The 24,650-nt window shown below is 33.5% G+C and overlaps 2 protein-coding genes across 2 annotated transcripts; both read left to right on the top strand.

Annotated features, from left to right (window-relative positions):
- The first annotated feature begins 7,239 nt into the window (after positions 1-7,239).
- LOC149382411 (heme oxygenase-like, multi-helical) lies at positions 7,240-11,114 on the top strand. The gene is made up of 6 exons (XM_089601587.1): positions 7,240-7,682; positions 8,534-8,642; positions 8,997-9,287; positions 9,392-9,806; positions 9,913-10,176; positions 10,540-11,114. Exons 1-6 carry the CDS (start codon positions 7,336-7,338, stop codon positions 10,959-10,961), a joined length of 1,848 nt encoding a protein of 615 aa, XP_089457713.1. The 5' UTR covers positions 7,240-7,335; the 3' UTR covers positions 10,962-11,114.
- A 4,163-nt stretch (positions 11,115-15,277) lies between these two features.
- LOC149382410 (cellulose synthase A catalytic subunit 6 [UDP-forming]-like) lies at positions 15,278-15,921 on the top strand. Its single transcript, XM_089601606.1, has 2 exons — positions 15,278-15,575; positions 15,668-15,921. The coding sequence occupies exons 1-2, from the start codon at positions 15,281-15,283 to the stop codon at positions 15,712-15,714; spliced, it is 342 nt and encodes a 113-aa protein (XP_089457732.1). The 5' UTR covers positions 15,278-15,280; the 3' UTR covers positions 15,715-15,921.
- The last annotated feature ends 8,729 nt before the right edge of the window (positions 15,922-24,650 follow it).

Here is a 24,650-nt window from a genome sequence, read left to right as displayed (position 1 = left end):
TATATGTTCTTGATGCAAACGTCGATTAGAAAAAAAATTGTTTTACGATATAATTAAGAAAATATTGTTTTTTAATTTTATTTTATAATGTGTACGGAACATAAGATTCAAAGTAGAATAAAAAAAACACAAATAAAAAATTCAATAAAGTTGAATGTGTGATTAATAGAACGTCAGCTGATTTGGGAAAAAAGTTGCATGATGTGCGATTTTTGTTTCATATATTGAACAGCGCTCATATATAAACTTGTAAATTTTTTAATTTTTTTATTACTTATAAAAATGTTGTAAAAAATTCTGATATGAATTTTGTAGTGTAAAAAAGACACTACAAAAACAATTTTACATCAAAATTTGAAAGGAAAAGGAAGAAAAAAAAATACTCATTTAGATAGGCGGTGGTAATTTTGTCAACTCCAAATCAAAGTGTTGATTGTTTAACAAAATATCAGTGATTAATTAATATTATGAATTAAAAATAAGGAAAACAGAAAAGGAATCTTGGTGGTTTTTGTGATTAGTTGACTATCATATTCATAAGAGGCGTTTTAAACTTTATGCGGTAATGCGGGTCCCACTTGGCACATGTATTATTTAATTCCAAGCCTTCTGAAAGAAATAGAATAAATAAAAAAATGGTACACACATATACACACCTTTTGACTTTTGTAAGAGACAATGACTCCTATGATCGGAATACGTCAGCGGAGGGTTTTAAAATCATTGTTTCAATAAATTGTTATTATTTTAGTTCAAAGCCTGAATCTTATTTGCCACACGTCGAGGAATCGATGTTGATGTTAATTATTTATATTGGTGCTATTTTAAGTATATTTAATTCGCAAACGAAAAGATTCACTGAACTTGGAATCTATAACCAAAGGAAAGGAAAATTAAATCAAAGATCTTATACTGCCAAGTGCCAATATTAACAAGACAGTCCATTTATCTTCTTGTTATTAAATCAAGAGAAAGCGATCAATAATAATCATAATATATATTTGTATGTATGTATGTATGTATGTATCTGTATATCTATATATTTGTAAATTGTGCAAAAATAAGTAAACTATAAATATTGAACCGATTTTTATTCCCTAAAAGGAAATTGATGCTCATTTATAATATCCCACAAATATATGCAATGATAACGAGAATCAGTTATCTGAGAAACAAATACAGATAACTCAAGTTGATAGTATACTTTCATTTCCAACCCACAAAATTTGATTCAAAATGATGCAAGATGTATGAAGTATACATAACTGCAAGTTGTTTTTCGTTTCAAACTTCTTTTTTTTTTTAATCACGAATAATAGAAAGAAAAGAAAATGGTCCTATATAGAATAGTATAGGCTATAGCCCATAGTTCTCATTGCTATAAGGACATGTAAACTCAGATCAGAAGCTCAACACGGCATACCAGATTTATGCTGCTGATTAGCAAGTTGTTTATAGTGGTGACACTTCATTGGAAGACAATTCATATATATATATATATATATATATATATATATATATATATATATCATATTTTCTAAATCTATATAAACAGAGACATCTAGTCTAAATATTAGCTTTTATTGTTGTGACTTTTCAGGTTGATAATAGCTCTGTCAATTTAAAATTCAACTTTTTTCTCTATACAACTTTATAATTTCACTTTCTACATATTCATAGATGCTTAAAATAAATTTTCTATAAAAAATGCTTAAATAAGTCTCTTTCCCTTAGAGAATAGTTTGAATGTAGCACCTCTCTTACCATTTTGTTTAATTGTTAGTGTTACCCACCCAATTGCTTAAAATAAATATCTATGTCTATAGTATAGAGCATAAACTCCCAAGATCACATGGGAGTTTATCCTTATATTTCTTAATATTTAGTATTTTTTTTTAAAAAAAATATGTAGCACAAAATAAATATTCTACTCATATTTTTAAATATATATTACGGATTGCACAAAAATGACAAAGCCAACCTCGATTCGAATCACCGCGGAGATTCGCCAAGGGTGATTCGAGGCATGAAAATGGCAATTTGATGAGACGATTTTTAGACCCATCTCGACATTTAGAACTGATCAGATATGCTTCTCCTATAATTTTGTGTGTTCATTTATTTTTCACATGTTTGATCAAATCTTGTTATTAGTTAATATCTAGTGTCAATAATCGTATTAATATAAATAAAATAATATAATAAAATTATCACGTTTGTTTCATTTTTTATTTCAATTATGTATCGTTTGATCATCAAAAGCGTTTATTATGTAGTACAAATCTACTATGTTATCTTACACACGCGTGTGATAAGAATTTGTTGGCCAATTTCTGCGTGAGACGTTCACACCACGAAGCTTGGAGGGTGTCTCTAAAATTGAGAACCCGCCAAAGATTTCACAATGTTTATATGGACCATAAAAACATCAATAATGATATGAATTACACTGAAGATTGATATATATCACTTATAGTTTGATGACAAATAATTTTATTGGCAGGTTTTGAATTTGACCCCAGAAACAAAATTGTCTTGTATCGAAGGCCTTATCTGGCTTGGGGAAATTTGAAGAAGCAGTACGTGGCTCAGTTACAGCTTGTAATTCTTTTTCTTCTTCTTCCGGTAGTGACTATTTATTGTCATGTTCTGTAATTATATATCCGCCAAATATAGCTCTTTCTATATATCCTTTTGGTTAACCGTGAGACACAAACTTTGTCGGGAACAAATTAAACCCTCTGGATTTGCTCGTCGCATTCACTCTGAACATTCAAGACGATGAAGGTTTAAAAACTATTATTATCATTCACATATCAATGATAGTAGATATTGATTGTGTACGTATTATAAATTTTGTTTGTATGAGATATGATTCGAATTTTATTCGAATGACACAAGTACAAAGTGGTCACAAAGTCTCACACATTAAGAGAAGTAGTTTATTACAAGTATTTGTCCAAAAATAATTATATATCTATATATAAAATTTTTTCATCAATAGATTTGAGTACGAATTATGAGGAATAACCTTGAGGCATCTAAATTAGCCGTCTCGCAGAACGTCACCTCAGAGTGAGGAGGTCTTGCGACCCAAATTATATCATTAGGGTTTTCACAAATAAGTTTGAACTCATATATACTTAATAAAAAAGTGTGGTTTGACAATCTACTATCTAGCATGTATCTCGTGTAACTAATCGTGATGCCTGAAATAACAATAGAAGCGTTGTTCAGAATCAACATATGTTTTTAGACATCGGGAAATTATTTGGACATCAATGTGTTGATTGACTAAACCATCATGTCGTTTAGACATATAATTGTCATAAATTAAAAATTGCGACTATTATTCTTCTATTCAAATCATTTAGGTTTGAGATTAATTATATATCATTAATATGTTTATTTATTTCTGGATCTATGCCTAATATTTATATATATATATATATATATATATATATATATATATATCCCTTTCTCTCTTACATATACATGTTCTTTCATAAATAATTGACAGTGTCTTCAGATCTAATAGTGTTGCAACGAAGATTAAAGGTTTGTCCTATCGCCATATTTGCATTGATCCTAAAACACAGACGAGAAGATGCAAATAATACTAGAAAAAGTATTCATGAGAGATCATTCAATTAAGTCCATCTTATTATGGTCGTATGCAATGTCGACGACATCTTTAAAGTTTAAAATGACGACTAACATACTTTCATGTCTCTTAATTGTTTGATTATGTTGATGCATGGTTAAGAATATTTAGCAAAGTTGCTGGTAGAGCCTCGACATTTCCATAGAAACAAACGATACATCCCTTAATATAGTTGAGCTAGTCATTTATAGAAGTACTGGTATATGTTCATAAATAATGTCATGGTACTGAGTGTTGTCAACTCTATAAGATAAGGTGTGTATTATTTACCCTTCCTTTCATTGTACAAGACGTGTGTTCCAAATTATGGACGACATAAGCGTTAGTTAGACTATGGGTTAAATATATGAATAGTCGACTGTTTCATACCGTTTCTTCGATGATATATGCAAGTGTATGTCTCTAAGTTTAACCATTAGTCAAATTTATAAATAAAAAATAATCTGCTTGTCAACGAGAGTCTCATCCCGTATAGTTAGAAGACTCAAAACTATTCCCTCAGAACTATAACGTATAATGGGCCAAGACGAGCCCAATCAATAAATAAACCGTAGAAGCCCAATCAATAAATAAACCGTAGAAGCCCAATCATATATCGTTGTTAATTTCGTCTTAACTAAAACTCAACTCCTCATCAAAATGGCAAAGTGTTTACTACTTATAAGTTATAACTAATGCATCTTGTTTTCTGATGATCGCTACCAAAATTAGCAAAATCAACATTTAAATGATTACTGCTTAGCACAATGTTATGCAACCAGTAACCAGTTCACTAGTTCATCATCTCATCCTAATTAGGATAAGAGTGATTCTAATTATTCCAACTTAATTATTGACTCAAAAGTACCAATTTCAACTTAACCTCAACTAGAGTCTAGTGATAAGAGTGATTCTTGAGACTTTTTCAGTCTCCGATTTAATTTTTCATGAACGTAATAATTTGAAAATGATCATAATTAGTAGCAACTTTGATATTTTGGACCAAAATAAATCAAATAATATTTTTGCACACTTCTACTAATAACTGTAGATATAAAAAGTATACAATTGTCATAAATTGTAGACTTATAAATCTACAAATAATAACAATTGTAGATATATAAGTATATAATTAGTAGTAAAAGTGTCCAAAAATATAATAACTGAGAGATTCTTATGGTCGATAATACCATTGTCTCATGAATCTTAATCGATTTCGATCCAAAACACTACAATAAAAAAAATAAAAAAATAAAAAATAAAAAACCACCTCCAATTTCACATTGCATCGAAACCCACTCTCTTAAGTATACGCTTCGTGATGGACCCTCTGAAGTCTTAAATCCAAGCATATCCCAAATTTTGTTGTCAAGTCACAATAATCCAATATAAAGATCTAAAGCAATCAGACAGCAGTTTTGAACCACCCAAAGGCCAAAACAATAGAAGATATTACCGTTCCATGTAGTTGTTACGGTTACAACTTAGAAGTAGCTAAGCGATGACATCAATAATATACATTCAATCAGGACAGTCTGTTATTAGCTATCTTCTAATTTGGATAGCTACATAATTACGCTTTGATCAGGACACGCCTTCAATTAATCAGGAACCCATTTCAAAACGAGTAATATTATTAATGAAAAAAAAGGTATATACAAAAGTCAAATGATTTCAGTTTTATTAAAGCCGATTTGATACCTATAATGTTGAATCTAACTAAGAATCAACGCAATTCTGGGTGTTTGATAAGCCCTTTGTATCTATATTTTATACATTCATAAACATTATATGTTAAAAGAATAACATTACACTTTAATATATAATAAGACACTTGCAATTTATATCAAACCCGTTTGAGCTTTCATATAATTTTATTTATGTTTGCACATACGAACATTACTTGCATTCACATTTGTAACAGTATCAAACTTGAGTACTTAAAAAAAAACTTGAGTAAATAAAACTAAATTCCATGTCATTTAAATATTTGATTAAGTAAGCTGTTTAATTTCATTATTCTGAAATTTCGTCTCTAACATAAATGGATAAAAGAAAGTAGCATGTGACATGTTGTAGCTTTTTTTGTATTATTATTATTATATTTTATTTTGTGTTTTTAGCTCTTTCTATACAGCATTTTGATGTATTCAGACTCATTGTATTTATTTGTCGTATTTTTATCCAATGATATATCTTGATAGTACATAAGTTCGAGTGGTTATCCAGATATACATTAAAGGCTAAATCATGCTACATATGGTCAAGCAAAAGCGAACCATAAGAATAGATATTGTATTAATGAATTAATGACTTTAATTATATGCAGTACTGTGCACATATAGACTCGCCACCTTTTTATGGTTGAAAAGTAACGCATTGTTCTTTTTATTAACAAACTTTCCGGCTTTCTATTATTTATTTCAGGGGCTGCTAATTGGACAAAGTCATCATATTCAAAGTAGTAATTTGCGAACCAATAACAAAGAAATTCACCAGAAAAATAATGTTCAAGGCTCATCATCATGACTTGTATGAGTGTGTGTTAAAATAAGAACTTCCTCTTATGGAAATGTCACTCAATATCTCTATGCATCCAAGTCTAATTAGTAACTTCATTTGTACATTTTTAATTTTTTTAATATATTTTACAGACATTCTTCAAACTCGGTTATAATAATTCATTCATTTCTGAATTACTTCCAAAGCAATCAAACATATATCTTAAGATACTCCTGAAATTGGAATGATAGGCAATTATGTCAAGGCTTTTTAATAAATTGATGCAACTCTAATTAACCTAATAATCAAGGAAAGACCTTTTTTTCCACACCTTTTAAACACTTCACGCTAATACCCACAACAAATCAAGTTTCTAAAAAAAATATTAAGAAATGCCACGCGGTTCCTTAAAACCAAATTTTCTCTTTTAATGGATTGAAGTTACATAAATGATATTTGCATGGTTCTTCAGATATCTATTTTTTGCAAGATTTTCATATAGTTAATGTGTTACTACTCAAACAATAATTTAAAGTTAAAGAAGAAAAAAAATAGTATATTATTCTTAAGACATGTAAAAAGCAATAGTAAAAAGCTACCCAAGCTAAGGTTAAAGTTCTTTTTCAACCTCATGTTACATGTGTTCCTATATTTAAAATAGCCTATATGCCCATTCAATAATACTAAATCAAGATTAAGACTCATACATTTTCACTCATAATGAAGATATAAACTCTTATTTGCATCTAGGATATTAAGGGACCACAATATGGCAATTTCACAAAATTAAATCATCAAAACGACATGAGAATTTGACAAATTTTAGAAACAAAATCGTTAGCATATAAAAATAAATCAAACCCTCTCAGCTGAATAAATAGTATAATTTCTAATAGTCGTCACCCACTAGTAGCAGCCATTAGCCAATTTAATATATAGTATTGATACAAAATGCAAACCCCAAACATAGGAAAAATCTACAAAGACAAGACAAACTAGTCAAATAAAAATACACATTAATGCACATAATAAAGGATAAAAAAAAATAAAAAAAGATAAAAACTTCCCTCCTTTTTTATACGCCCACCGATCTGCCAACTCACATACTCTTTCTCCTTCATTCTCTCTTTCTCTCACTAAAACACAGACCCTCCGAACTTTCTCTCTCTCTCTCTCCAAATGTTTCATTGATGCGATTTCTCTCAGCGCTGAGCCTGATCAAGACTCGAACGACGACGACGATTCTCTCGCCGCCTCTTCTTCGTCTCCCACGACTCGTTCGCCGCGACTCGGACTCGGCCTGGAGATCGCCGCCGCCGGAAGCGATGGCGATAGCTGCTTCGAAGTCGTCGTCGGCGATGTCGATCGACAGCGAGGTCGGCCTCGCGCGGCGTTGCTGGATCAAGTTCCGCCGGGAATCGGTCTTCGCTATGTACACTCCTTTCGCAGTCTCTCTCGCCTCCGGCAATCTCGAGCTCGATGCTTTCCGCCACTACATCGCTCAGGATTTTCATTTCCTCAAGGCCTTCGCCCAAGCGTGAGTCTTTTTTTTTTTTTTTTTGTTAAGTTATTTAATATCGCTTTGATTTATGGCCTGTTACCAGCGTTGTCTGAATCGGAGGGCTTTTCCTCGTCTAAGAGTTGAAAAATTTGTATGTAAAGGACATAGGTTAAGCCTATATTGTAATTTTTGGCATCGCTATTAACTGAATATGTAGGTTTTGCATTTAATTTGATCCTTATAAAAGGAGTAGGGGTAGTAGATATAAGATCACCATGAAATTGGTTAGATGAGATATCACTCTTAAAAGAAATTATAGTTTTGTCTAGGTAGATTTTATTTTTTCCGTTATTGTTAATTCCATTTGGTTGCCGGAAAAACAAAACCTTGGTTAATCTTTAGCTGGGTGTCTTGGGTTCAATTTTCTATTTTTTTTTTTTGCTTATTTATTTAGTTTACTGCTCTGGCGGACAAAGAGTAAGCTGATACGTAATTCTAAATATTAGGCTTTCATGTTTGTTAGGAAATTATTTTAGATAAATATATGAATTGGACTACTTTTACTCCATAAACTTTATATTAGTTTCTTTTAGTTTTATGCATGAACTCACAGTTTTTCTCTGTAGCGTTGGATATTGAGCTTGTATGATTTAAAATACGTATTCCTTTTGGTTAAACATATTTTCTTCAAATTCAATTCGGTGTGTGGATGCGTAGAAGGTATACCTAGTAATGAGTTGAGCTGGTTCTTCTTATTAGAAAAATTTAAGAAGTGAAGGTTTTATTGTACCCCTGCTTGGTTTTAATGAAAATTGATGAATTTGTTAAGGATTTGTGTCTAATCTCAAATTTCTTTTTTTTTTCTTTTTCTTTTTAATTGGTAACAGGTACGAGCTGGCGGAAGATTGTGCAGATGATGATGATGCAAAGATTGCCTTGTCTGAATTGAGGAACGCTGTCTTGGAGGAGTTGAAACTGCATGGTTCTTTTGTACAGGTGTGAAGGATTTATTTAGTCATATCAAAATTTAAAAAGATTATCACATCTAGAGACATGTGTTGTGCTTTCTGAATTGACCTATGCTTGAAATCGTAGAGGGAGACTTGAAAAAGGAGGGATAAAAGGGATAGAGTACTTGGTCTACTTAGGGATGTCCCACTAAACTTTTGGTTCGAAATTTTAATTTTAATTGGTATCAGGCAAATAACACATTTAGAATCTATGGAATTAAAGAGATTTTGCAATAACATCAAAGCAAATCAATGATTAAGTTACTTCTTTGTACGTGGGTGTTTTTTTTTCACCACTTTTGTTTTATAATCTCTCGTGGTCTAAAAAATGAGCTGGCAGGAATGGGGTTCGGAGCTTGCTAAAGAGGTCTCTGTCAACTCAGCAACAGTTAAGTACACGGATTTCTTATTGGCAACGGCGTCTGGGAAAGTTGAAGGAGTAAAAGCTCCTGGTAAACTCGCTACTCCATTCGAGAGAACTAAAGTTGCGGCGTACACGGTTGGTGCCATGACTCCTTGCATGAGGTTGTACGCTTTTCTTGGTAATGAGTTTGAGACACTTCTAGATCCCAATGAAGAAAGTCACCCATATCAAAAGTGGATCGACAGTTATTCGTCTGAAAGTTTTCAGGTTTGTAATGTTATTTAGAGAGTAAACTTTGCTGTCCATGAATTGCATTTACTGCCCCTTTTTTTTTATTCGTGTAGTTCGACTAACGTTGTCTTTGAATTTAGGCAGCAGCTATGCAAAACGAAGAGTTGCTCGATAAACTTAGTGTCTCTTTGACAGGCGAGGAGCTTGACATTATCGAGAAGCTTTACCACCAAGCCATGAAGCTCGAGATAGAATTTTTCATGTCTCAGCCACTTACTCAACCAACAGTGGTTCCCCTGGCGAGACAGCATAATCCTGCTGAAAATCAGCTTATAATATTCTCCGATTTTGATCTTACTTGCACTGTCGTTGATTCATCTGCCATTTTGGCGGAAATCGCCATACTGACAGCACCAAAATCTGATCAAAATCAACCCGAAACCCAAATTGAGCGAATGTCATCAGCCGATCTAAGGAATACTTGGGGACTTCTTTCCAGGCAGTACACAGAAGAGTATGAACAATGCATAGAAAGCATTATGCCAAGTGAGAAAGGTAAGTTGGTTCTTTTGAATGTACCATTTGGCTCCTAAATTATTTTAACGTTTTGAAAGCATTTAGCTTAACGACATGGATGGAATCCGGGTGTTTGGCTCTGCAGTTGACTTTAGCTATGAACAGCTGCGTAATGCTCTGCAGCAACTTTCAGATTTTGAGAAAAGGGCAAACGATAGAGTGATAGAGTCGGGGGTCCTGAAAGGTCTAAATCTTGAAGACATTAAAAAAGCCGGGGAACGTCTCATCTTTAACGATGGTTGTACTGCTTTCTTCCAGAATTTGATGAACAACGAAAATCTTAATGCGAACATTCACGTTCTTTCGTACTGCTGGTGTGGTGACCTCATCAGATCAGCTTTCTCATCAGGTATCCTAATTGATTTACCCAAGAAAAATTAGACACGCCTGCATTTAAATTTCTTGAAATAAAGCAGGATTTCCTTAAAATAATATATCCAACTCCCTTCTAAACATGTATTGGCCCATCGTCTAGATTAAGAAATCTATCACTTGTGATATTCTTTTAATTTATACTACCAACAGCCCATCCAACTCTGTCGTTTTCATTTTTATAAATGAAGTTAAATTAAAATATTCAAACTTTTTCCTGAGAGGTAGAGGCTGGAGATATGATTGATTATTATCTCCCTTACGCACTGAGGGATTTTGTATCTCATTTAAAATGTTTTCGTATATTTTTATATTAAATTTAGAATTTCTCTTACCTCAGTTCAAGCAGGATGTCTAAATGAGCTGACGGTGCACGCAAACGAGTTCAACTTTGAAGAATCGGTCTCCACAGGTGAAATCCTGAAGAAAGTTGAGTCTCCGATCGATAAGGCTCAAGCCTTCAACGAAATATTATCAAACTGCGACCAAGAGCGGAAGAGTTTGACGGTTTACATCGGAGACTCGGTGGGCGATTTGCTTTGTCTGCTTCAGGCCGACATAGGCATTGTGGTCGGGACGAGCGCAAGCCTGAGGAGAGTCGGAACACAATTTGGTGCCTCTTTTGTGCCGTTATACCCGGGCGTGGTCAACAAACAGAGAGAGCTCGTCCAAGGAGACTCTTCCCAGTGGAAACAATCCACTGGTATTCTTTATACAGTTTCAAGTTGGGCTGAAATACATGCCTTCATTTTGGGATGGTAGAATCGATTTTTTTTTTTTTTTTTTCTCATTCTTACGCACTCTAATTTGTGCTCCGACAAACGATAGAACATATGATATAATGTTGGGGAAGAAGAAAAAAAAAAGTACAAATTTGTGGCTGATTTTATTAATGGCCGCAGATTTGCTGTGTTACTTTTGTTTTGCTCCCTTTTTTTTTTTTTTGGTTTCCTTTCCACAGGATGAATCTATCAAAGATGTGATCTTAGCTTGGTATTTATCTTAACCTTTAATATATATAAATCAAATGTATCCAACTTTCTCTTTGGTCATAAGTTTATGTTATTTTTAGCAGCAACAAAAAGACTGTTTTCAAGTATTTTTGAAGTTTGAAGTCAGCAATAAGTAGAGAGAATTTTATAGCAAATTGGTACGAGTATGCCTAGTTACGTTCATGTATCCATGTTTTTCTTTCATGTGTCAATAATGTATTTGAGTAATTGGAGTGAGAAACTTGCAAAGGTGATGAGTAAATTCAGCGATATTTTCATGTCTTCACGTTTTGGAATAAATGAATCCTGACATTTATAGTAGAATGGAGCAACTACGTAGACATGTCACTAAAAATACTGTACTATTTTTATTTTTCAAAAACTTAGCCAAATAAACCACCGAAAGTCTAATAATTGTTAAATAGTCAACTTTTTACGACACTAAAAAAGACAAAAAATAAAAATAAAAAATTTCCCGCCTATTGTGAGTTTTTTTTTTTTTTTTTTTTTTTTTTTTTTTTTTTTTTTTTCTTTTTTAATGCCGTAAATAAGTTGAGATGACTATTTACAGAAAATTTACAAAATGTTGGTTATTATACAAAACGCTATAAGTCAAATGGCTTTATAGCTAAAAAACCCTTTATTTTTTTCTCATCCACATCATTTTTTAGCAAATTATAAAATAAACACTCGTAGTTGTTCAAAGTGAGTCTCACTTAATCATTTTATTGTGTTTGCTTATTGGATTGTAGTATATTTTATTATTTTATGAAATATTTATATTAAAATAATAAGATAAGCATTGATACTACTAGTTCTAGTCCTGAGGCTTCTGCGCTTGAACAAAAAAAACTTGGGTCGTATTGCTCAAATAATTAGCCCAGTACTGGATGTAGCTTTTTCATCGGGCAATATGCCTAATATTTACAATGCTCTAGTAGTTAAGGGTCGAGATAACCTTGGTCAACAAATTAATGTAACTTGTGTACAATAATTATTAGGAAATAATCGAGTTAGGGCTATAGCTATGAGTGCTACAGATGGTCTAATGAGAGGAATGGAAGTGATTGACATAGGAGCTCCTTAAACTCTGCATATGCCAACTTTTTTGGTAGGCCTCAATTATATTCGAAGCAAAAAAAACTTGAGGTGCTTTCCACATACACATCAGCACTCCATGAGTACTTTCTATTGGAGTTGCTCTAATAAGCTATCAAAAAAATTGTCCACAATTATTACGGGTTGAACATCATAGTAGAACTGTCCACAAGATGTGCTAGAAAATGTGTGTATGTGAGTTATCGCATAAAACATTGGCAGAACAAGTCTCTACGAGCAGCCGTCTCAGCATATGGTGGAACAATTTCCGACCATGACATGGTGGCACCGAGTGATGTGAAAAATCTTTAACTACGTAGAAACCTTTTGCATGACGCAAGCGCACGTGTCGTCAAGTAATAGAGTGTGCTTAGCATGGGTATCGTTCCCACGAAGACTTTGGTTTATTTTCAAACAAATTCACTAGTCGTTTTTTTTTCAAGCTATAAAAATGAAAGTGTGGGGTTTTTGATGTTTTGAGAACTAAAATTAAAACTAAATTATCTAACAATTAAACGAATAAAAAAAACGATAATGAAAACAAGGGGTGTGACTTCCTTATCTCCATGAGTCGGTTGTTCTCGGTAAGATTCTAAACACGGGTTGTGAAAGACAAACCTTAATCTCAATCCCTCTTGGATACCCTCTAATCTCTCTCGAGTGTCTTTAGAAGCCTAGCTAATTGACGAACTTACACATCTCGGCTTGGGTCCTACTAAAGCAATTAACCGCAATAAGCTCGGGATTTCTAGCAACTACAACCACTCCTAGTCTTTCTAGAGCCTAAGGTAGTGATGGATGAGACGGGTAGAGCACGCTCGTTTATTGTCTCTCGACATCTAAACTAGCCTAAAATACACTAGTTAGATAGCTAAGCTAACTAGAGATTACACACAACCCAAACCCATAGTTTACACACTCTCTAACCCAACCATGAAGCACAAACCTAAAATAGAACTTAACCAACCAAACTCACCTCAATAACTACATCACACCCCGCTAGATTCAATCAAACAAAGTAATATAACAATAAGTAAAAGAAGCAAAGCTAAGAAAGAACTAGACATTTAATAACACTCAACAACCACACAAGATTTGTATTACAAACAAATGAAAACTATGAAATCCAACTCAATAATAATATAAAAACTTAAATCCTCAATATTCAATGGTCAATAACTAAATCCAAAGCAAGAAAGCAATACATAAGAGTAATGAATTGCTTAACACAATAATAAATGAAAATAGAGAGAAAAGAGTAAAATTTTGAAGATGGGAATGATGATGGAATTGATGTCACCTCCATCCTTCCTTTTCTCCACTCCAAAGCTTTCAAAAGCTCAAAGAACAACTTTTTCTCTCTTCTCCTTTTTTTTTTTTTTTTTTTTCTTTCTTCTAAGTCCTCCCTTCCTCTATAACCTAGGCAAGGATATAAACCCTTCCAATCCATATTTTCGGAGCAGCTTGGACCCTTAGATGGGATCCAATGGCTGAGAATAGTTCAAAACGCGAGCTTTTTAAAAAGCTGAAAAACGACGTGGCGCGCCGCGCCTGGTAGCGCGTCGCTCTTTCTAGCGCGCCTCACCGCGCCGACTCTCGAGAACTTTTTGGTCCATGGCGCGGCGCTCCACTGTCAGGCGTGGCGCGCCGAGCTCATTTTTCCGTTTGCCTTCGTAATGATGTCCAAAATAGTCCCGTTTAGCTCCCGAATGCACCCTTTGACTCCAAAACTCTCCACAATGCTCTCTTTGACTCAAAAACCTGAATTAAAAACTATAAAAAAAACGTCAAAACCCTTAAGAACAAGCTTCGATTCATGTCTAAAAAGGTAAGATAAGTGAGAGTGAATCTCACTTACACCGAGCTCGTTATAGGGATAAAAAGATAATCATTCATATTAAAATATTCTGACATTGAAACGATAGATCTCACGTCGAAAGATGTGTTTGAAGCTCTATTTTTAAACCTATATTTATACTTGATATTGAATGAGTTTATACTTGGATCAAGTCTTAGAAAATAAAAGATCATTGGACGATCGGCTTCGGGGACTCAATATATATTTGTAACGTCAATAAGTATTTTGAGTCTGATTATCCAATGGGGTATAAAAATACGTACGAGCTTTTGTCATAATAACATTATTATATCGCCATATGGTTACTTGAGTGTAGTTTGTTAAATTAGCATATATCAATAATTTATTAGGGGGGTAAATGAAACACATTGACCTCACTTTGTCTATTGAATTCTTCAATTTGTGTCCCACAATTTTTTGTCATTTGTGTTTTATTCAATTGAAGTGAACAAAAGATAATAATTACTCAAACCCAAGTCCTACTTTTTTCCTTTTGAGTTTTTCTTAGGATAATTTACAAGATTACCCCCTGAACTCGTGCTTGATTAACAAAGTGCACCCTGTACTCGGATTTTCAACAAAAAAATACCCTGAACTCAGGTTTTTGTTGACTTTTGCCCATTCCGTCAAAATTTAGCAGTTACCGTCCATAACATACGCACGTTTTAGTCACGTGTTACCTCAATTGAGGGTAGAATAGTATTTTTAGTATATTGAATTAATTTTTAATTTTTTTTCTATATAAAATCTCTCTCTCTCTCTCTCTCTCTCTCTCTCTCTCTCTCTCTCTCTCTCTCTCTCTCTCTCCTCTTTCTTCTTTTCTTCTTCTTCTCTTCCCCCGCGCGATACACACCTGCAACAAAAGGAAAATGCTACCATAAATAATCATCACCATCACCACCATAAACATTAGGGATTTCTCGAACGAGAGTTTGAGCATCAATATTAGGGATTTAAAAACGGCGGCGAAACCTAACAGCACGGGGATAAAAGCCCCTTTCTCCAATACTCCGATTCTTTTCTCCGAATCGGAATCCAAGTAAATCTGAAGGGTGAGAGAAGCGATACCGACGAAAGGCTTTTTAGTTATCGAGTCTCTTGTGTACTAAATCTGCGTTGCGATTCAGATCAACATGAAAGGCTTGGACGGGATTCAAGGCCCAATATACGTCGGAACCGGGTGTTGTTTCAGACGGTTGGCTCTTTACGGGTTCGACGCTCCGGCCAAGAAGAAGGCTCCGAGCCGGACCTGCAATTGCTGGCCCAGATGGTGCTGTCTGTGCTTCGGGTCGAGAAAGAGCCACAACGCCAAGGTCAAGAAAGAGAAGCAGAAGAATAAGAAGAAGAAGACGAAGCACAGAGAGTCCTCGAAGCAGATCCACGCCCTCGAGAATATCGAAGAAGGCGTCGAAGGTGACGGCGGCGCCGGTGAGCCCTCTTTTTTATTGCACCCACACGCCGTTAATACACCGATCCTCGTTCTCATTTTTATTTCATCAATCTCTGCTTATTTTTGCCAGAAGCGAACGTTGAGAAGTCGTCGGAGAAGAGGCGCGACTGGATTTGAGCTTCGTCGAGCTTTAGCCGGAAGATCTGAGCGTTGCTTTCGTCGAAGTCGGACTTGCTGTCCTTGCTGGGCTTGGGTCTCTTCCTGAGCTCGGAGGCGGGTTTGGGAGCCGAATCGGAGCTATCGGGCCTCCGAATCGCGGCTTTGACGCCATTGTTGAGGTGGTCCGGGTGGATGTAGGTGTTGAGAGCGTAGAGGAAGAAGATGGGGATTCTGAGGAAGTCTTGTTTGATATTTTTATTTTATTTAATTAAAGAAATTATTTTGGAAAGTTTGTCAAGTACGCTTAACTTAAGTACTAACTTGAAAGTGTGGGACCCTTTGCACTTATTTTTAATTTTTTTTTTCATTTGTTTTAAATATATTCATTTGATAAGATTACTAGTGTGCCCTCAAACTAGTAATTATGTGAGATCACGTGCTCAAAAATTGGATGTTAACGGAAAAAAATTAACAGAAGGGGCAACGCGTTAACAAAACAAGAGTTCAGGGTAGTTTTTGTTGAAAATCCGAGTTGAGGGTGCACTTCGTTATTCGAGTAAGAGTTCAGGGGGGATTATTGTAAATTATCCTTTTTCTTAACAAGTCATTACTGTTTTCTTGAATTAATTTAATTTTTTCACCATTACTTCTACTTTTCTTTTTTTCTTTCCAACCGCATATCTCGTGCTTAATTCGTAACATTTTTGGACTATAGCTAGGATTCCAACAATATTTTATCAGTTTTTCTTTTTCAATTGATTAGTTGGGTGTCTAAGAAATACTTTTCTTTTGGAATTGTTTAATGGAGCACTTTTTATGATTTGGTGGAGGCAATTCGGTCTATAAACCTGTACCAGATTTATGTGATTTTCTAATGATTTGGATCATGGTTCAAATGAATTATATAAGTCTATAGCATAGTGACATTTACCTAAGTTAAGACGACCTTAAATATTAATGCATAATGTTTTACGTAACGCAGGAATTATAGTCAACCTATTGGTAGCTTGACGTGGCGCAATAACCTATTGATACCAATAGTCAACCTGTTATATATATAATACAGTTATAATTTGTGCAATTCTTTTATGTTATAAAATCTCTCTCTGCATTAAGAATAGAGAACCAGATAAATTGTGAGCATACAGCACCCGTACGTATAAAAATCTCACTAGTAGCCTGAGTGATTACAAAACAACAAACAAATCAAACATATCAAATCAAATAGAAAATCCATCAAACAAACGGAAAACAAAAACAGAAAAGTTATATCAACTCAAAGACACCAACGTATCAGAGATGAATTAATTAAGTGGCTGGTGGACTTCCATGGCCGACGCCAGGACTGTGGCCAGGACTAGTGGGTCGAAAAGCATCGATCTCGGTATTTTTATAGTGGTTCACCGCAAACAACCCGATCGTGGTAGAAGGAGGAGGGTTTGCCTTTGAAGTTGCCCTCATTTCACCCTCGTCAACTGTAATATTAATTGGCCTGGCTATGCCGGTATGGTTCTGAAGCAAAACTGCTAGGACAGCAATGAGCAGAGACAGCATGCACATATATCGACCTGCCATGTTGTTTGATCGATTACGAATATTAAGATAGATATGTCAATATATAAAAACGGAATTTATACCAAGATCTATGTAGGCAATATTGATTTTGAGCCGGAGAGAGAGATAGCTAATTGTATGAACACTGCTAGTTTAGACGTTGTATTTATGATACGATTTCTACGTGGCCCCACGTGTATCATAAATAGTTTTTAATGAGCTTTAACATTAACATACATAATATAAGGGCATGATTCACATATATATGCAGATGCTTTTTTTCTTCTTCTTTTTCTCATGAGATATGTTATTGTAATTTCAATGGGAAGACAGGAATAATTTCCACGTTTGGAAATTTGCCTATGTTAGACTCATCTCCACTCAATCAACTATTTATAAACCATTCATCTTCTATGTACTTTTAAAACGAGGGTCGGACATCTCGATTGGACAACACCACTAAGAAGCTAGCTTTAATGTTAATATAGGATTTCCCAGAAAAAAAACATATCATTTTAAGAATATTCCTGAGCTTTATTTGGATGTATTTATATTTGAAAAGGAATGTGTATGGGGTTGGACCAGAAGGTCAATTTAGAATTTATTCTCCGGTTTCCTTGATTTTTGTTCTTTTGTTTATAAACTGCTCGTATTTTAGAATATATATATATATATATATATATATATATATATATATATATATATATATATATATATCCGATTCAAAAAACCAGCAACTAGTAAAATGAACGTGATTTTGATCTCTTGAATAAATTAAAATTTTATACCAATTACTTCAGCGAAACCAGATTCACCATATGTGATCTATAACCTTGAATTTTTTCTTTGATTGTTATAAGGAAATGATAATAGTAAAGAAATACAATATTTATGGCGTAGTATAACCCTGAAAAGAACATATGTATATTGTTGGAATAAAAGAGGTCCAATTAGTTTTCACTTGGGCCAAGCCCATTTCGCAAGCCCACGAAGGAACAACACATAAAAGAGAGGAAACCCTAGACAGAGTCTCATTCGGCACATTTTGATTCTCTCTCTACTCGGCTCTCTCTCTCTCACTAAAACTCTCGCAGCCTCTCGCTGTTCTTCTCTTTCTCATATACGCTCGACTTGTTGCTCCCATTGCCGAGACCTGGTGTGTTCTGTTCGAGTGTGATCGTTGTGATCTTGTGGAGGAATCTCCGACTCGGGACTCTCGGCTGAGTCAAGAAAAGAACTAGGGTTTCATTGTGGTTTGGGGTTTTTCGTGTGTATTGATTCAGCGATATATTGGCTGGTTGTAATCAGTGTTTGTGTGCTTGTAAAGACTTCTGTGATTAGTGAAACGAGCTTATCCTCTGGGCTCAACGTGGAGTAGGCATTTGGACGCCGAACCACGATAATCCTTGGTGTCTTTTACTTTTCTGCACGCATGTTTATGTTCATTGATTCAATCCTCTGCATAGTTGTTAGTCTGGTTTATTTTCGGTCTTAATTAGGTTCTTTATTAAAATCTTGAACCAGAAATTATTAGGGCTGTTATTGTGTGAGCTTTGCTGTGTTGGTTCGTTTTTGCCATTCAATAATACTTCAGTCACGGTGTTTTAATCCCACATATATGTATATGTATATGTATATGTATATGTATATATATATATATATATATATATATATATATATTTGAAGTTGATAATCACATAAGGAACATTATAATATAGGAGCCACTTAAGATATTACTTAAATGGGGTCTATTAGTCAGTGTCAATTGGATTCGTTTTGTAGTTTTAAGGAAACTCTAGCCTTTTTTGTAGATGAAAGTTTTACGTTTATGTCTTGACCAATCCCAGATCCTGGAAATACCGCACCCACCACGACATGCATCGCTATTCATTAATTATACAAGGCTTTTAGGCGGAGATATTCCATATATTATAATACTAGTGGCATTTTGATTCTCATATTGTTTTCCTTATTTGAGAAAAATAATCCTCGAATCTTGATTTTGTACCGTTTTACTCTTTTGAAATAATTCTAATTTTAATTTTGCTGTATTCAGCACTTAATATATAAAATATATTTGCAAATGCAAGTCACTTGTTACTTTATATAATAAATTAACAATATATATATATATATATATATATATATATATATATATATAAAATAAGCCAGCGAAAGTCAAATTAACAAAATATATATGCATTTACCATTAATGTTTTACTTTGTGATGCAAAATAAAGAACATAGTTTTTATATAATGGAGATTATGCGTTTTCATGATCTCCCCAAGCTATTTTGGTCTTCCAAGTTTACGTAACGCAGGAATGATTACGCACACACGTCACCTGTGAATTATATAAAAATATTCATTTGAAAAATGAAAACCCAAAACAGTCCAATATTATGTTTCTTTCTTCAAAGAAAAAAAAAATTATGTTTTCTTTATATGGAAAAATTATGTTTTCTTAAGGAAAAAATTCAGTTATAGCGATCCAATGTGGAATACAGTCACTAGTAGTGGTTCATGCTTTTTAGCACTTTATATTTTCTTTATCATCATGGAAAATCAAAATTTGATTCGAACAATTTATTAACAAATGACATAATTGGCTTCCCTAAGATTTTAATACTCTCTAAAAATTGTTGCAAAGACGAAGCTAGAAATCTAGTTCGGGGGCCTAGAACATAAAATAAAAAATATTAAAAAAAAGTAAGCAACAATTGTATTTAGTCTATAATTTTTTTTATTATTTTTCAAAGGAAAGAGATAAAGATAGTTTTATATAGACTAAACAAGGTGGACAATAACGAAGCTACTTCATTTGGCTTTAAAGTAGGTTTTTTTTTTCCTTTTTCTTTTTGTAGTAAGATAAGGGTTTTATTATCATTAAATGAGTTTTAAATGTATTTATTTACAAAACTATTTCAGATAAATATTAATATTATTTCTATTTGAAAAAATATCAAAGGGGGCTTTTCTCAACACTACCTAGCCTCTTCTATTCGTGTGTGTGGGAGGAAATTTTGTGCTTTAGTCATTGTTTGTCGACTACTCTAGAAAAGATACGGATGGACATGGAGTTACGAGCCTTAATTTGCTACTTGGAAACACACATGTGGCGTGGCGAGTGTAACCATGGGACTCACGGCCACATCTTAATCTCGGCGAGCTCTAAATATAGGTTCACGTATGTGACATCCAAATCGGTAGCGCCGGGCATTGATTCTCTAATTGAAAAAGTATGTGCAATCTAACAGATACATCCATGGGAATCGGGGCCACATCTTAATCCCAATGTGCCCAACATGTGTTAGTTATGCCCGGACTCAATCTAGATATGTAAAATACTATCTGATTAATAAGTTCACATCATAAAAAATGGATAGATTTTAAACATATATAAAACGTTGGTTAGATTGTAAATTTAACGTTTCAAGTGACCTAGTCTGTGAGATTTTTCATTTTTATATGTTAGTTACGAGCCTAAATTTGCCACCTGGAGAAATCGACGCGCGATAGTGCAGATACTCGCATCTTAATCTCGATGCGCCATGCCAAATCCTTATTCATAAAAAAATAAAAAAAAATAAAAAAAAAAAAGTGGCATGCGCATCGCAATCCATATTGGTTCTTTGTGCTCTCATCTTGCGCGTCGTGTCTCATTATCATATAACGTCTATAAAAAAGGTGGATCTTTAATGAAGATTATGGTCATTAACGCTCATTTTACTAACAGTTCTAGTGATTTCTCCTCTCACCCTCCGTCTCTGTCTCTTTCTATGTTGAACGCTAAAATGTCCAAAGTAGAGAACCTTTAGTGTACCTCCATTGTCGAGTTTCGTTACTTATGTTGATGTGTGTCTTTTTTTTTTAAGGACAATTATTGTCGATGGAGATTGAACCAACGACTTTCACTTTTAATGTGGTGTGAAATTATCATTAAATCAAATTAGGTGTGTCTTTTAATTTCATATGTCTTCAATTTTGTTTTTTAAATATATACTCAAATTCATTAAAAACATATGCGGGGCATCATTTAAAACGTATTTCATTCCAAAAATTATGGGACTACATTTTTAATTCCAGATGCTAGAATTTCATAATGTAATGGACCCATCTATTCCATCCTGCTATTCCATTTATAAATTTCTTTAATCTCGACAGTTTGATTTGGAGATCTAATGGCCCATAAGAAACAATCGATTTGATTTTTATTTTTTATAGAAATTCTGGCCGTTTATTTTAAGTTATTTATTTCCAAAAACTAAAATTTCACGTTATGCATATGCTCGAATTATTGCAGCGTTTGGGCAGGATTCCGCTCGCTTTCAGAATGAAATTTTAATCGTTCAGTCCTGAAGAAAACTCACGGCATCAATCCAACTGTACTTAACTTAAAAAGTAATGGACATTATTACCACACTTGGAATAATCGTACATGGAAAAAAAAAATTGAAAAGTCATGAACCCAAGTAATTGATATCTTGAGACCCAATCAATTTGAACCATTCAAATTATAGTAATCCGATTACTTATATATATGTATAATTTGTTTTTTTCATAACATTATATGATCACTTTGGTAATGGACCATAATAGCTCATTGGAGCTTCCCCCACTAACTATATATGGGATTTAATTTATGGTTAATACCAATGTGATTAAATACTTTATTGCGTTTTAAGATGAATAAATTTGTTATTTAATCTACCACTTTTGTATATGCTTTTTTTTTTTCTTATTCATGGTCCATGGATGAAGAACTGAGCTATCAAACTTCGGGAGATAAATTATTAATTTATTTATTGAAAAATATATATACCATTTTGAGTGGTTGATATATTTCCGTCAAATCAAATACCTTTTTTCAGTTTTGCCATGAATTTTACGAGTGGAGAAAATTGATAATTTCTGAAAACAAAAGGGACAAAATCGACTTTGCTTGATGGTTGTTTTTGTAATATTTTTTACTTATAAATATGGCCAACAACTCCAAAGACTTTCCAACTTCTTCTTCTTCCTCTCTTATTAACCAAAAAAAAAAAAAAATCGTGAGAGTATAAATTAGTTTGATCATAAACAAATATTAGAATGCCAGTTTCGAAGTTGAGGACATTGATAGGTTATGGCTCTTTCTTCTTTGAAGGCTCTCCAGGGAGAGATGGTTTTAAAGTACTGTAACCACAACATCGATCGATCGATAAGCTTTGAGGAATATTAAAATCCTCTAGGCAAGTCTAATGCTTGGCTTTGGATCATCATAAAGATCTCTCCTTTGTTTTTTAGGCTTCTTCTGATTATCATGCTCACTAAAGGAATTGGAAGCGAGCTAGGTTTTCTATAATAACATGTTTTCTCTATCTCTCTCTTTCTCATGTCAGCCTTTTCTCTTCTTTCCATCTTTATTTTTATTTTGTGATCTTCAAGACTGTATTTGGTCTATAATTTAAATTTTAAACCATCTTCAGAAAATAAACGAGTTTTTTTTTTCCGTTGCTCATGAATTCATAATACATCAAACTGCTTGCAACTATTGGCATAATTAAGCGACTTGACTAGAATGTTTAAAATGATATTATTGTTGGTCCAAACAAAAGCGAGTAATAGTTTAGTTTAATACAACATATCCATGTAATTAAAGATCGATAATTATCAAATGTTATATATGTACTAAAACATATGATTAAAAATATACGTACTAAAACACCTTATACGTACACGCCCGATAAGGAAATGAGTCTGAATCCCGAAAAAAGAAAAAAAATAATCTGGCTAATTTGAAACTGAATTTCGTTCAAGCTTCTCTGGCATAAAGACCAGTGGAATAAAACTCAAAATAGAATAAAGAGCTCCGATCAAATGACTTTATACAAAAAGTTGGATGAGATAATCATAAAAAATAAAAATAAAAACCCCTAGAAACGTGTATGCCAACAATATTTTGGAATCAAACTTGTGTTCAGTCCTGTATCTGGAAAGGCAAGTTTGTTGGCCACGTACATATCTTAGGAAGGGAAACGAATCTTACATATAATATATATATATATATATATATATATATATATATATATATATATATATATTATATGTGTGTGTGTGAGTGTGAGGAGGGGGGTCTAAATATAAATTCTACCGGGACGAAGAAGTCAGGTAAATTCACATTTTTTATTATAAAAAAGGTAATTTTCTTTTAACTTGTCATTGAGGTTAAAGAGGGGAATTCGTTTTATAAATAAGTTATGAGTGGGAATTTGTTTTTTGAATAAATCATAGATGAGAATTATTTTTAAAAAAATGTGGCTAAATCCCCCTGGAGACAACGTGGCTTCGTGCCTGAGAGAGAGAGAGAGAGAGAGAGAGAGAGAGAGAGAGAGAGAGAGAGAGAGAGAGAGAGAGAGATTGATAGGACTTCCAATTTGTGTGGGAGGAATTAAGAGACTTAAAGTGCCACAACACTAATATGGTTCAGAAGTGTACACAGAAGCACTTCATAGTTCACAGTGAATTTGCATAAAGATCATTTTTAAATGATCTCTGCTAGTAGTTAACTTCATCATATTTCCATTCCGATTATTTCAATCATGCCCATGACAAATATTAGTGAACAGTATTTGGAAATGAATGGCAACCATAGGATTCCTTACGAAGAAGGAATCTCTTCTTCTCTTTCTTTTTACTGTTCTTTTCTTTTCTTTAGATCAAATTGTTATAATAAAGACCAAAAAGTCCAAAGAAAAAAAAAACACACACACACACACACAAACGGATTCTCAAAGACTGCACTGTATAGTGTACCTTCTTTATAATCTTTTGTCTTTCTGTTAGGTTACTATTATAATCATCTATGAGATAAACCTTTAGGATAAGGATGATGATTCACAAAAGTCTACTCTAAATATCATCTCTCTCTCTTTTTCCTTTGTTGTTATTATTATTCTCATTACTACAAGTTAGTCACTGTATTTCCTTGCGTGTCATGATTGTAGTGGTAAATATGAGAAATGACGAGCAACTAAAAAGCAAAAAGAAAGAAACCCGTGGAAAATCAATTGACATCTTGCTATTGGTTTCTGACGCATCAAAAGAGAAAAATATAGGGGTCTGAACTTCTGATAATTTTATGTCACCAACAAGCTAGGACGAAGTCAGGAATTTAAGTTAGGAGGGGTTAATATGCAGAAAAAAGTTTAGGAGAGGCTGATTTGTAAATTTTTATGGTATAAAATATTTAAAAAAATTCTAAAAGGGCCAAAAATGCAAAAAAAAAAAATTGAGGGCTATAACCGCCTCTAGTTCTTTACTGGCTTAGTGCCTGCCACCAAGGTTTAAAATAACTCCGTATATCGTAGTTATATAAAAAAAAATGGAAAAGCTCAGTACAAAATTCTTTATAATCACA

This window comes from Urtica dioica, chromosome 11, assembly GCF_054948205.1.
Source record: "Urtica dioica subsp. dioica isolate 48M chromosome 11, U.dioica_male_clone48M_v1_H2, whole genome shotgun sequence".
In the NCBI taxonomy this organism is placed as follows: domain Eukaryota; kingdom Viridiplantae; phylum Streptophyta; class Magnoliopsida; order Rosales; family Urticaceae; genus Urtica; species Urtica dioica.
The sequence above is the reverse complement of the archived record's forward strand: the minus strand, read 5'-3'. Positions and strand labels throughout refer to the sequence as shown.

Coding starts and splice junctions, on each gene's coding strand:
- LOC149382411 (XM_089601587.1), top strand. CDS start 7,336: ATGCGATTTCTCTCAGCGCTGAGCCTGATCAAGACTCGAACGACGACG. Junction 8,643..8,996: donor TGCATGGTTCTTTTGTACAG/GTGTGAAGGATT, acceptor ATGAGCTGGCAG/GAATGGGGTTCGGAGCTTGC. Junction 9,288..9,391: donor ATTCGTCTGAAAGTTTTCAG/GTTTGTAATGTT, acceptor CTTTGAATTTAG/GCAGCAGCTATGCAAAACGA.
- LOC149382410 (XM_089601606.1), top strand. CDS start 15,281: ATGAAAGGCTTGGACGGGATTCAAGGCCCAATATACGTCGGAACCGGG. Junction 15,576..15,667: donor CGAAGGTGACGGCGGCGCCG/GTGAGCCCTCTT, acceptor TATTTTTGCCAG/AAGCGAACGTTGAGAAGTCG.